Source organism: Spinacia oleracea, chromosome 3 (genome assembly GCF_020520425.1).
Source record: "Spinacia oleracea cultivar Varoflay chromosome 3, BTI_SOV_V1, whole genome shotgun sequence".
In the NCBI taxonomy this organism is placed as follows: Eukaryota; Viridiplantae; Streptophyta; class Magnoliopsida; order Caryophyllales; family Amaranthaceae; genus Spinacia; species Spinacia oleracea.
This window is the reverse complement of record NC_079489.1, coordinates 156,906,684-156,921,277: the sequence shown is the minus strand read 5'-3', so window position 1 is coordinate 156,921,277 and position 14,594 is coordinate 156,906,684. Positions and strand designations below refer to the sequence as shown.

The window sequence follows — 14,594 nt, the reverse complement described above, 5'->3', positions numbered from 1 at the left end:
ACCCCTACACAAGTGTTTATCACTCTTTTTCTGACACCTGAAAACACTTAAACAGTTAAACCCCTTTCACCTTCAAATTTCTTCCCCAAAATTTTCGTAGGGTTTTTCTCTCTCCTCCACCATGGCTCGTGTTTATCACTCTAATATCCGAAACCAGTCCTATTTACCTTGCCGTAATCCTAAATCTCCGGCGGATTACCCGCGCGGCAGGCCACCGGATGCTCCGATGTTCCGCCGTCCTCTCCGCCCTAATTTCGTCGTAAAGCTTTCTCCTCTCCCCGGCGACACCTTCAACTACCGCAATTCCGTTTTCGTTGAGGGATTATTGCTGAAAAACTGCAAATTCCACCCGTACGACGTCGTTTTCGAGCCGAAACCTTTTGCAATTGTTCTGTATTTCACTCAGTGGAGCTGCGCCCGCGACGCGTTCGTTAAATTCTGGGAATCGCTGTTCTCCGGCGACCACAACCTGGTGCCGAATTTGATCAGAAACGTCATCGTTTTATCGGACCGAGACGAGGTGAATAGCAGGTTGAAGCCGCTGTTTTCGGCTAAGCTTCGAGGGCTGGATTCCTGTGAGGAGGTGAAGAGTTGGGAGGGGAAATTGCTTAGTTTAGAGAAAGAAATTGCTGTTGTTTTAGCTTCCTTGAGGAAGCATAATCCTCTGCAGTTGTTCGATGAGCTGAAGAAGAAGAAGGAGGTGTTAAGGGGTGAGAAAGAGCTGATTTTAAAGCGCATTCAAGAGTTTAAGGCCGGAGTTCGTTGTTTACTTACACATATTGAAGGAGGAAAAGGGAATGGAGAAGGATTTTCGCCGTATCGGTTCGACGGCGATGGGGTTGATTGGCCGAGGATTTATTACCTGATTTTGAGGGAATGTCGACGGCTTCGTGATGGTTTGCCTATCTATGCTTACCGGCGGGAACTTCTCCGGCATATCAGTTCTCAGCAGGTGAATTTTTTTGTCACTCACTCCCATTTCTACGTGTAGTTCATTCATAGATTTATGTTTGGTACTACATTACTACTGATTTTTAGCTAAAGTTTTTTTTTGGGTGGTGAGATGACAAAAATGCCCTCAAAGAAAGTGTGAATAACTGAACACCACTTTCAAGTTTGAATTGTCACTTTAAAGGTATCAAGGGTATTTTTGTCTATGCATAATATTTCCTTGTTTTACCATTAACTCTTGTTTTAGGGGGTGTTTGGTATATGGATAAAAGGGGGGATAAAGACAAGGGGGATAAAATGAGGGAGAAGGATATGAAATTACACCAATTCTTACATGAGACTGAATCACTGATCCACACTATATCGTGGATCATGCCTAAAAAAGTCTAACATCTTGTTTATTAGGATTATTATGAAACACATGTATCAAATTATTGTCGTTGATACATATTGTGTTTGAATAATGAGTTTTTAAGTCACAATTCACTTTAATACATGGTTACTATGATTCAAAAGATGGTTAGTATATCTAAGAAATGTGTTGTTTAATTTATTATAGTTACTGGAACAACAAAGGTCACTATGTACGCAGTAGGAGTGCTAGAGAAAATTATTGATTTTGGGTCCAGACTAATATTATTGTGGACCAGGTTCACGCAAGAATAATCTATGAAAATTAGGGAGTGGGATAGGACAAGTTTATATTTATATATCCAATGCTTGGCATGAAATGGAGATAAATGGAAAAGTATTAGAATGTCCTTGCCAGTGGTGTTCTCTTCAACTTATAAGACCTCTTTTATATAAGTTTCACGTGCTATAAGTTCAGATAAATTCTAATAAGGTCCCAAGGTCTATTAAGTTCCAATAAGGTATTATAAGTTTTTAATAAGGTCTTATAAGTATTAATAAGGTCCTATAAGCTCCAATAAAGTTCCATAAGACTCTGTTTGGCAAGCATTTTCTGTTACCTTAAATGATAGGGTGCTAATAATTTAAGTCACATTGAATGATTAGGTGCTAGTAATTTAAGTCACCTTAAATGATTAGGTGTTAATAATTTAAGTCACTTGAAAAATGTAATTTAAGGTGGATTTTTGGGTTGAAATCCAGACGTTATTCAATCTAACATTTGTAAACGAGGAGCTAAATCTTGTTTTTCCTTTAAAATCAAAACCCATAATAAAATAGCAATTGGTTAATCAAACCACCAACACAAAAAAATCCCCAAAATCAATACTAGCAGGAGATTATATTAGTAAGATCACAAATTTGATACAAACTCTCAGAATTAATCAAAACAAAAGTTTTCACCGACCAAATCATGAATCTACATTTTTTTCCATAGAAGGAACTAGAAGGAGACCGACAAGAAGATAACTGAAGGAGAGAGATAGTGCTGGTTGCTTGGTAGAAGTCCTCGGGGATTTGAGCCCTTGAGGGGTAGGTGGGGATCATAGTTGAGCTTTCATTTGTTTGAAGGCAAAGGTTAGGCTTTTTTGTTTTTAATTTTACTTTTATGCGGGTTACAAAATTATGGTTATGTTTTATTTTCCGTAAAACCATATACTAGGTTTATGAGTTATTTGATTAAGTACTTAGTTGAGTAATTATTCTTGTAACAAAAATATTAACACGTGGTAATGGAGAATAATCGAGATATTAGTTTTACCAAACTGTTATTGTAAATAGCCACCTATCAGGTACCTTATCAGGTTCAGTTCAATTTCAGCTAGTCTTGCCAAACAAAGCCTAAGTTTTGACAAAGTCCGATAGGTTCAAATAAATAAATATGTAATATTTATGATTATCAGTATCATTATTATATACTAACTCCGTTCCTTAAAGTTCTTTACACCTACTATTTGCACAGACTCCAATCCACTGATATCAAATTTCGTATGTCAAAAAATTATAAAAAGTTGATATTTTGAAAATATCAATATATACCAAGATCCAATCTAATAAGATCTTTCACGATAACGTTTTGATGTATATAGTAGTGATAATTTACGGTAAAAGTTTTCATATTTTGGACCAATATTCCAAAGCGTAAAGAACTTTCAGACACAGAGGTAGTATTTGACTATTATTTACGTTTGTATATTAAATGAATCATAATTATGGTACATTTAAATAAATTTTGGTTACCAATTCCGGTTAATAATTATATATCAATGGTTACGTGGATTTTGAAGTCGGATTCGTACTTGGATTTTAAAAATATAGTCTCTTCACCGTGTTTTGATTTCATACACTTAGTTATTATATTCTTCGTATTTTTTATTTATTATGTTACTCTGATTCTGTTACTCCTATTAGGTATGAGTATCAGTCCAAGTGTTTAACTTGCTATTTTATGTAAAATTTCCCTTTAATTACGAAGTTCGGGTGTCAAATTTTCAAATATCCATCCTTATCTATGTCAGAGGGTTTAGATGGATACTCGGGAGAAAGTGAAGAGTTTGTTTTATACAACTTACTTTTTGTGTCTTTTCTAAGTACTTCCTCCGTCCTAATTATTCGCTACAATTTGACTTTTGCATCAGTCATGCACTATCTTTGACCGCATTTTAAAAAAAAAATTATGTAAAATAAAATGTCAGTGTGTAAGATGTTGGATTGGTTATAATTTCTTCTATTTATAATTTTACTACTACGTATTAGAGAATTGAATGTATTAATGGTCAAAGTCGTGGAATGGTAAGTGTTAAGTTAAATATAGAGATTGAATTGGGACATAGGGAATATTTATCTACATAAAATGATGTATTACAAAATGCTATGTTATGATACTAAAACTCGCTTTAATTAAAAAGATAGCCAAAAACTTGCTGTAATAAATGCTTTTAAGTGTTATCATGAATATGATATAAGTTTGTGTGAACTCATTTTGATTGGTTGGGGTATAGAGCTGTAACTTGTATGTGCGGACAGAATCTGATTTGAGCCCTGGTCAAACTGATCCCTTATGGTATTTTCGTTTGTGGGGAGGGGGTTTGGGGGGGAGGGGGATTGGGGTGTTGTTGCACTAATTGATTCGGGCCTATATTGGTATCATGGTCTTTTCCTTTCTTTAGTTAAGTCATAACTCATGAAGTGTCTAGCCGAATCCTAAGAAGACATTATTAAGGAATTGGTTTTTGTGTAATCCATGTGAATTAATAGAAAAGAATAACTCTCATGTCATGAATCTTGATACATATATGCGGATACACCTGGTCCTTATCCTAACATGCCATTTATAGATGGGTTTTTGTGCATTCTTGAAGCCCTTTTTTTACCTTAAAATCATTGTATAATTGTTTATTCAAGCTTCTGTTTGTGGAAATTGAATGCGCACCAGAAATATATCTGAACCTGCCTTTGATAAAGGCCTTGTTCCGTGTTTAAAGGTGTGCGTTAGCCGTGAATTTCTGTTATCTTATGGAAATTGATGATTTTGTCCAAAAATTTAAGATGCTTATCAGTCGCGAAGCATCTTGAAAGAAAATTGATGTGGAACAGTGTTGCTTGTGCCTCCTGGGAGATGGCTTTAGGAGACTTCTATCTGGAATCCTTCATATTTTGTGTTGTGGATTTTAAGCATTGTGTTATAGTTGTGGCTAAATCCATTTTGGAGTGGAGACTTCTAATCGGAGTCCCTTCAAATTTTATGCTGTGTGGATTATATGTTGTATTATAGTTGTGGCTCTTTCTCAATAGGGATATGTGGCTTACATGCTTGGTTTGTCTTTAATTTGCTGAGACTTGATGATTAACAAAAAGTGAAGTGATCATACCCCTAGCTATCTGTTTGGAAGGTGGTTTTGTTGATAATTTATCTTTAAAAATGTATCTCTGAACATGTGTTATTCTTTTTTCCCATAATTTTTTTTAACACTTAATTACAACTTAGGTGGTGCTTAGTGGTAATGAAATTGAAGAAAAAGAGATACTTGTAGATGTTTACTCCGTATGAGCCAAGGGGGAAAAACTAAACACTGCTAAATAATGTTACTCAATTTATCGAGGAGGAAGGTTTGTAATGGAGGAAAGACATGGACAAGATTGTGAGAATATCACAATGGTGATAAGAACAGCTGTCAGAAACGATTTAAGAGACTTGATTTACTATGTTGTTGAAGATAACTTGTATATATTTGTTAGTAGAAATTGGTGTGAAAGGCCAAAAAAGAACCCCTGATGTGAAGAAACCTGCCTTTTTTTGTGAATCGTTAAACTGCTGACTTAGGCTAAACCTTGGCTGGATCTAGCCTAGCCACATGAATTTGAAAGTCATATGATTTAGATTGAATCATGAACTAAAACATAGTCGAGTCTATAATTATGTTGGTTTGTAAAAATGCAAAAAATTAGAAACTATTTTTTTGGTTTCCTTATTTTTGTTCTCTAGAAAAAACAGAAAACTGGAAATAAAAAACGATACCAAACGCAACCTATCCTTTCATATTGATGGTAAGTTATTTTTTTAAACTGACGACTAGATTGGAGTAAAGAGAGTATGTAGTTGGAAAAGTTATTAATGAATGAATAATAAATTGATACTGCAATTGGAAAAAGTAATCCTAATGAAGTCCCTGGCCATTTTCGTGCCGCCCACCATGCCACGTGCATTTCCTTGCTATTTTTGCAAAACCTTTGTCCGCATGATCCATCGATCACGCCTTCTTGCTGTGCAGTACTTAAAATTTTTGTTGTGCCTGACAGTGCCAGCATTTGTTTGGGGATTTGGGCCATATCAATCAGCATGCTGTCACATCCCACTGCCATCTATACTGATGTATATACTCCGTATGCGTATGTTTTCTTTTTGTAATTTTTTTTTGGTTGTTTGGTTTGTTTTTGCAGATTATGGTGCTGATAGGAGAAACGGGATCGGGAAAGAGTACTCAGTTGGTACAATTTCTTGCCGATTCAGGTGTAGTTGCTGATGGATCTCTAATATGCACTCAGCCAAGAAAGATTGCGGCGATTTCATTGGAACGCCGAGTTCAAGAAGAGAGTTATGGGTGTTATGAAGAAAACGCTATTAGCTGTTATCGGTCTTCTTCATGTCTTAAAAGATTTGATGGCAAGATAGTATATATGACAGACCACTGTTTACTGCAGCAATGCATGAAGGACAGGATGTTGTCTGGGGTTTCCTGCATTCTTGTGGATGAAGCTCATGAGAGGACGCTAAACACTGATCTGCTCTTGTCGATGCTTAAGAAACTGCTTCCTCAGAGGCCTGAACTGAGGCTTATTATCATGTCTGCAACAGCTGATTCTAAGCAGCTTTCCGAATATTTTTTTGGATGTGGAATGCTTTCGGTAGTCGGCAGAAACTTTCCAGTTGATGTGAAATATGTCCCATGCTTCTCTGAAGGAACTTCTCAGTCACACACTGCATCTTCTGGTAACATTGCCCCCTATGTATTTGACGTTGTAAGATTGGTGACAGAAATCCATAGAACCGAGAACGAAGGAACAATTCTTGCATTTTTAACGTCTCTTATGGAAGTTGAATGGGCTTGTGAAATGTTGGTTGCGGCTGATGCAGTGCCTTTGGCATTACATGGTAAACTTTCACATGAAGAGCAGTCACATGTGTTCCAGGACTACCCAGGTAAAAGAAAAGTTATATTTGCGACAAACATTGCCGAAACATCCTTGACAATTCCTGGGATCAAGTTTGTTGTTGATTCTGGCATGGCCAAGGAGAGCAGATTTGAACCTGGTTCTGGCATGAACGTATTGAAGGTATGTTGGATCAGCAAGAGTTCTGCTAACCAACGAGCTGGCCGCGCTGGGAGAACGGAACCAGGATGCTGTTATCGGCTGTACTCGCAGGATGATTTTACTTTGATGGCCGCCCAGCAAGAACCCGAAATTCGTAGAGTGCATCTGGGTGTTGCAGCCTTGAAAATTATTGCACTGGGCATAGAAAACATTTGTGACTTTGACTTCATTGATGCTCCCTCCAGTGAGGCGATTGATATTGCTATTCGAAATCTTGTGCAGTTGGGAGCTGTCACTTCAAAAGATGGTAACTTTGAAATGACTGGCCTCGGTCAGTCTCTGGTTAAACTTGGCATTGAGCCTCGTTTAGGAAAACTGATTCTTGGTTGCTTCAGTTTTGGCCTTAAAAAGGAAGGTATTGTTCTTGCGGCGGTTATGGCAAATGCCAGTAGTATATTTTGTCGAGTTGGTAAACTTGAAGATAAGCGAAAGTCTGACCGTCTCAAGGTGCCTTTTTGTCACCCGCATGGTGATCTCTTTACTCTGCTCTCTGTTTACAAAGCATGGGAAGATGTTCCAGTGGGGAAGAAGAGGAATCAGTGGTGCTGGGATAACAGCATCAATGCCAAAGCGCTGCAAAGATGCCATGATGCCGTCTGTGAATGGGAGAGCTGTCTTAAAAGTGAACTTCAAATTATTGTACCAAGTTACTGGTGTTGGACACCTGAAAGAGTCACAGAGCATGATGGTAAGCTTAAAATGGCCATTCTTGCTTCCCTTGCTGAAAATGTGGCATTTTATTCTGGTAGTGATCAACTCGGCTATCAAGTGGCGTTGTCTGGGCAGTATATACAGCTTCATCCTTCCTGTTCTCTGCTGATGTTCAATCAAAAGCCTGATTGGGTTACCTTTGGTGAAATTGTATCAACATCTTGTAAATATTTGACATGTGTGACTGCATTTAACCAGGACTTCTTATCTGATCTTACTCCTCCTCCTCTATTTGATGTCTCTAGGTTGGTAAGCCAAAAACTGCAGGTGACAACATTATCTGGTAATGGGAAAACTGTTCTCAAGAAGTTCTGTGGGAAATACAATAATGGTCTGACTTGTCTTGTGTCACGACTACGGACAAACTTTGGGGATCAAAGGATCAGTGTTGAAGTCGACTATGATAAGGATGAAATTCGCTTATTTACTTCTTCAGATGACACTGAAAAGGTTTTAAATCATGTGAATTCTTCTTTAGATTGGGAAAGAAACTCATTACAGAATGAATGCATGGAAAAATGTTTGTATCATGGTGGTCCTGGTATGTTCCCACCTGTTGCACTTTTCGGGTCTGGAGCTGAAATTAAGCATCTAGAGCTTGACAAGAGATGTTTGACTGTTGATGTATTTCATCCCCATGTCAATGATGTTGACGATAAAGAGCTGATATTGTTGATTGAAAGTTATGCCCCAGGAATATGTGCCGTCCACAAATCTGTAATCCATGGTTCGGAGATTGAAGATAGAGAGAAGTGGGGAAGTATTACATTTCTGACGCCTGATTCTGCTAAAAGGGCAGCTGAATTGAAGAACATTGAGTTAAATGGTTCTTTGATTAGAGTGAATCTCTCAAAGGCAACGTTTGGAGTTGACCGAGCATTTTCGTTTCCAGCTGTCAGAGCAAAATTGTCATGGCCTCGTAAAATTAGTAAAGGCTCCGCTATTGTTAAATGTGATCCGCGTGATGTAGGCTTACTGGTTTCACAGTTCTCAAATTTGCGGATTGGAGAAAAATTTGTTCGATGTGAACCTAGTGACAAGTATATTGATTCTGTTGTGATATATGGAATTGATAAGGAAGCTTCTGAACCTGAAATTTTACAGGTATTGAGCAATGCTACAGATCGGAGAATTGTGGACTTTTTTTTGGTTAGAGGAAATGCTGTGGAAGATCCAACGTGCCGTGCTTGTGAAGAAGTTCTTTTCAGAGAGATTTCTGCTTTCATGCCAACAGGGAGCCCACAGATTAATTTCTGCAGAGTTCAGGTCTTTCCCCCGGAGCCCAAGAATGCTTTTATGAAAGCTTTGATTACTTTTGATGGAAGGTTACATTTGGAGGCGGCAAGAGCATTAGAGGAGATTGAAGGAAAGGCTTTACTTGGTTTTCAATCATGGCAGAAAATACAATGCCAACGGTTATTTCACACTTCAATATGCTGTTCTTCCGCTGTCTACTTCGTAATCAAGAGGGAACTTGATTCATTAATGGCCTATTTGAACTGCAAAAGAGGTATGCGTAAATTCCTGGACACTACACTTATCTGTTCATAATTTATTTGATTTTTCTCTCTGTTGCCTTAATCACAGTCTTCATTGTTTCAACTGGTTGGCTTTTAGTTCTCTTTCTCGTTTCTACTCATCTTCTTTGTCGATCGTCGTTCATTTATCACTTTTGTATGGTGATACCGCTGAGCTCTCTGAAATTCCTAGCTTAAGTAAATGAAACAAGTGTTTCAAGAACCAGAAACTCCAATCGGTGTCGGAAACATATCCTATGAACGGTGGAAACCGTGGACCTTTTGTTATTTACTCGATTATATGATGTCTGTAATAATCATCATGAATACAATTCCTCAAATTCACTTGATTTTCACAAGTTGAAATGATTCACCTTTATTACAAACTTAGGTTTATCGGTTGTACCTGGGCTGATTAAAATGAAATATATCAGCTTATTGATGCCAGTTAATTATTACAGCTGTACTCATCACACTATGGACGAGGGTTTAGTCCGCTATCAAGGTTCAGGTGTGTGCCAGGGACCCTGTGGTGTAAGTTTTGAGGCATATATATCCATTTCCTTAACATTGAAAAGAACACAGAATCAAAGAACACTACTAGAGTTCTCAAAGGGAAATACGATGCTGTCATTATTAATCTATTGTTTTTCCCCATACCTATTCCAGATTTCCAGATTAAGATGATTCTTTTGCTTAATTTCATCCTATCATCTCTTTTTGTTTTACCAATTCATAAAGCAATACTCCTAAGAATTACCCCTCTCTGGGCTTGGTGGGGCCAGGTTTGCATTGCCTTAGTTGTACAGTTGCAAATAGGTTTTTAGTTCCACCCTTAAAATAGCTACGAACCGGTTTCTGCATGGTCTTGATTCTAGAAAGAGAACTCACTGTGCACTTTTGCTAAGTGCTAAAGAATTGAACTTGGACTTAACTACTCTCCTTGGAAGCTGATACATAGTTTCCATGCTGAAATTTAATAGTGTAGTTTTGAGCTTCCTACTCTTTACTTTCGTCATCTAATTTGCTCTCTGTATTGTTACTTTGTATATTCTATATCAGCTGGAAGCTACTATCCTTGTAATATGCATCTGTACTTCATGCCAGCCCCCCCTATGATATGTCTAATATAGCTCAAGTGGTAATTTTTCCTTGAAAGTTAGAGGTTGTTGGAGGTTCAAGGATCAAATCTTGTCTCCCTTACTTTTATACTCTTTTTTTTGTTTTCATTTTTGTTTTGTTTTGCATTGTTATAAAAATCGTATGTTAAGTTTTGGCCCCCTATGTATAATTTCTGGTTACGCCACTGCTTTACTTGGAGCTCACTGTTACGAGACACTTTGTTTCCAGGAACTGAATGCACTCTAGACAGGAATGCCAATGGTTCTTACCGAGTAAAGATATCAGCAACAGCCACTCAAGTTGTAGCCAATTCAAGAAGAACACTGGAAAAACTGATGAAAGGGAAGATTGTTAATCATCCCAGCCTCACTCCATCTGTACTACAGCTTCTCTTTACTAGAGATGGTATCACATTAATGAAGTCCCTTCAACAAGAAATGGGAATATACATGTATTTTGATAGGCAAAGCCTAAATGTGAGGATGGTGGGCCCTTCTGCTAAGATTGTTTTGGCAGAAGAGCAGTTTATTCAGCGGCTTCTCAACCTCCATATAAACAAACACCTCGAAATCCATCTACGTGGAGTTGATCTCCCTCATGATCTAATGAAGGAAGTTGTCAAGAGGTTCGGCCCGGATCTGCACGGGTTGAAGGAGAAGGTACCCGAAAAAACCGAGTTCACTCTCAACACACGGCGCCATGTCATTTCCGTTTGTGGTACTAAAGAGGCAAAGCAAAAGGTGGAGGAAATTATCAATGAGATAGTAGCACAATCAAGTAGTAGTAGTAGTTCAGTGGATAATGCTTTCAGTAAAAAGGGTTGCCCAATTTGTTTGTGTGAGGTTGAAGATGAAATTCAACTTGAAAGCTGCATGCATGTTTTCTGCAGATCATGTTTAGTAGAACAATGTGAGTCTGCAATAAAAAACACAGATAAAAGCTTCCCTATGTGTTGCGCCCACGAAGGCTGTGGTGTCCCTATTTGGCTCGTCGACTTGAAATCGCTACTCTCATCCGAAAAACTGGACGAACTTTTTATGGCTTCGATGCGAGCTTTTATGGCATGTAGCGGTGGGAAATTACAATCCTGTCCATCACCTGATTGCCCTTCTGTTTATCAGGTAAATGGTTCAGGTAAATCAGGGGAGCCTTTTGTTTGTGAGGCTTGCTACGCGGAAACTTGTACTCAATGCAATTTGGAGTACCACCCTTACTTATCATGTGAAAAGTACAAGGAATTTAAGGAAGATCCGGATTCTTCTTTACGAGAGTGGTCGAGGGGTAAAGATGTAAAAAGATGTCCGGGTTGTGGCACCCCCATTGAGAAGGCAGAGGGATGCAATCACATTGAGTGTAAATGCGGGAAGCATCTGTGTTGGGTTTGTTTGGAGTCCTTTGTTGACAGTGATGAATGTTATAATCATTTGAGGGCTATTCATCAAGGAATTACATGAAACCGGTATTTATCTTAATCTTAATCTTAATCTTAATCTCGAGAGTTATATGTTATAACTGTTCTTTGTTTGTTTGGTTCAACACATTGTACATTTCCACAACCCACATGTATGTATAGCTCAGACTACAGTTTAGAACATAACTTTTAGTTGCAGATCCCTCTGTAAATACCGTGAGTGGCGGTTATAATGTTGTTTATATATGTGTAATATATTGCGTGTGGCAGTTTCGATATATCTATATGGCTTTTCATGCCTTCTCTTTTATTAGGGTTCCAATTCAGGTGATTTGAACTTTTCAAATTAAAATTCTTTGGGTTTCAGTTTCTAATTCCCAGTTATTCTGGACCACATCAAAATGTCAATTTTGGGCATTTTGAAGCAGAGAGTGGTAAAAAAGAAGAAGCCTGAACTACTGCATTATTTACCCTCATTTTTCACTTGCAGAAACATTTACTATTATAATGTTGTTATATAATGTGTAATTGCGTGCGGCAGTTTCGATATATCTATATGGCTTTTCATGCCTTTCTTTTATTAGGGTTTTTCAAATTAAAATTCTAAGGTTTCAGTTTCTAATTCCCAGTTATTCTGGACAGCATCAAAATGTCAATTTTGGGCATTTTGAAGCAGAAAGTGGTAAAAAAGAAGCAGCCTGAACTACTGTATTCACCCTCATTTTTCACTTGCAGAAAACATTTACTATTATAATTATAACCAATTGCAACCCCATCAGAATCAGAAATGTTAACCCCAAAGTTAATACTACACAAAACCCCATTGCAACAAGAAGGGTGAAAAACCACCCACCTTATCTAAGAGTAGAAATATTTGCAACCAATTGCGAATCCAAACCCGGCTATTCCCAAACAGAAAGCCATAGTTAGCAACAATGTCAACCCATTACTTTCACTTCCATCATCACCCTCTTCTCCTTCTTCGCTTTGCTTTCTCTTCCCACAATCAGACCAGACTAGCTGCCGCTGCTGGTGTTTCTGCTGCTGCTGCTGTTGCTGGTGTTGTTGCTGCTTCTGCTGGTGTTTCTGGTGGTGCTGGTGTTGCTGTTGCTGCTGTTGTTGTTGTTGCTGAAACTGAGAAACTTGGAATTCAAGCAACTGCACAAACTGTCTGTAACCGAAAATCTGCATAGAATCTTGCACGAAAGCACAGGAAAGCGCGTCTCTTTCCTTTATAATCGCGGCATACTTAGCTTCTGCTTCACGAGCTCGGGTCTGAGACAACCTTAATGCCTTCAAAAGACCCAATTTCCTATCCCCATCATCACCATCACCATCACCATCATCATCAACCCCAAGTTTCCTGATAACTTTCACATTGTCAGATAACCCAGAAAAGACTTTAGTAGGAGGAGGAAGATCACAGTTTTGAATCAGATCATATCCTGGTTTCTGAGACAGCATAACTCCCATCATCATATCATTCTCATCAAACCCTTTTGAACTAAACATATGTTGGATCTTCGGCGTAGCCCAGTTAGCCATTTGAATTCCTCCTGGTCTGGTCTGGTCTCGTTTCCTACCTGAGTTCAGTTAGTTTAGCGGCGAAGTTCGGGTTTTAATCATCCTAGTTTTTTTAACACACAAGAGAGGGTTTTTCTTTGTTTGTGGCGTGAAAGAAATAGACTCTTCTCTTTGTTTAAATTAAACTAATTTTGTGTTGAATGTTGATGAAGATATAAGTTAAAAAGGGTGGTTGTGACTTGGGAGAAAGAAGTGGATGCCGCAAGAAATGCTTTGCTTGCGTGTGTGGGATGCATATCATTGACATAACGTTACAACTTTTTCTTGCTTTTTATATTCAAAGATTCCACTAAAAACGAGTAATTCGGTATCACTATAAGTTTTCAGTTATTTGTCTTTTGGTTTTAGAATTCATATGATTTAGATTATCATGAACCAAAAAATAGTTACACATATAGGCTATAATAATCATCTTGATTATGAAAACTGAAAACAAAAAACTACAAACCATTTTTTATGGTTTCGTATTTTGGTTTTAAGTTTTGTAAAAATCATTAAAACTGGAAACAAAAATTGATACCGATGCTTAAGACTTACGAACCAATATATATAGTGTATGATCTATTGTTCCTAGAGTCGCTAATCTATAGTTGATACGGAGCATAGTAACAAGTTTTATTTGTTATTTCGTATTTATTAGGACAACATTTTATATACAACCGATTGTATCTCGCAAGGTGCATCTCTATTGAAGCAACTCTAAATAATGAGTAATAATTGGACTCAAAAATCGGTTAAACATTGGAGAACTTGGAGGATACTGAAAATGAGTGGTCAAATCTGTCTAAGGTCAACCTTCATGCTTTGAAACAATCATATTCCATTATCCATTAGCTAGTCTTTATTCAAGATGCTAATCTTTAATGATTTTTTGTTTTATTTTATTGTAAATCATGTTTCTTTTTTTTCAACGAATTATTAGGGTTCTATCAAAAGTAAACTATTTGGGATGCGATAATATTTAAAAGTAGATACAAGAAATGTCTTAATATATCTTCTAAAAAAAAAAAAAGTCTTAATAGGTGAAATTTTTACCACATATCTTAGTGTTTATGTGCCAAATATTAATAAATTAATCATCGATTTTTACACCTCATCGCCTCTTGATTGAGATTTTGATTCGTTTGATATTTGATAAACACACAGAAAGTTCTATGTCCAATTATAAAAAAAAATGGTCTTAATTACACCAATTATAAATTTATAACCGAGGTGCATAAACAACAATACAATACAAACTAATGCGAGAACATCCCACTTCTCAAATTATCACCTTGAGGAGTATATGTAGTTAAATGTGGTTGAAGACCGATTTCTCTTATAATTTATTTTTGAAAATTTCATTATTTTTTTCAATATCTCTTTTAATTTTATATATATTCACTTTTTAAAAGTTTCCCACATAACTTCTTTTTTATATTCTTATTCTTCCCACTAATTCCCCATGTTTTAAGTGTATAAAGAGTTGATCAGTTAAACGCTACTGAGTATAAAAACTTGATTTAATAAAGATA

The 14,594-nt window shown here is 37.2% G+C and overlaps 1 protein-coding gene across 2 annotated transcripts; it reads left to right on the top strand.

Moving 5' to 3' along the window:
* LOC110791758 (ATP-dependent RNA helicase DEAH11, chloroplastic) lies at positions 1-11,774 on the top strand. Of its 2 annotated transcripts, XM_021996518.2 has the most exons (4): positions 812-952; positions 2,300-2,439; positions 5,803-8,956; positions 10,314-11,774. In XM_021996518.2, the coding sequence occupies exons 3-4, from the start codon at positions 5,806-5,808 to the stop codon at positions 11,537-11,539; spliced, it is 4,377 nt and encodes a 1,458-aa protein (XP_021852210.1). In that variant the 5' UTR covers positions 812-952; positions 2,300-2,439; positions 5,803-5,805; the 3' UTR covers positions 11,540-11,774. The 2 variants fall into 2 exon arrangements, with proteins under 2 accessions (XP_021852209.1, XP_021852210.1); XM_021996517.2 differs by lacking the exon at positions 2,300-2,439 and having other exon boundaries at positions 1-952.
* The last annotated feature ends 2,820 nt before the right edge of the window (positions 11,775-14,594 follow it).

What these genes read in the sequence shown, in the direction of transcription:
- LOC110791758 (XM_021996517.2), top strand. Translation starts at nt 122, where the DNA reads ATGGCTCGTGTTTATCACTCTAATATCCGAAACCAGTCCTATTTACCT. An exon ending in GGCATATCAGTTCTCAGCAG is followed by an intron (nt 953 to 5,802) that starts GTGAATTTTTTT and finishes TTGTTTTTGCAG; the next exon opens with ATTATGGTGCTGATAGGAGA. An exon ending in CTATTTGAACTGCAAAAGAG is followed by an intron (nt 8,957 to 10,313) that starts GTATGCGTAAAT and finishes CTTTGTTTCCAG; the next exon opens with GAACTGAATGCACTCTAGAC.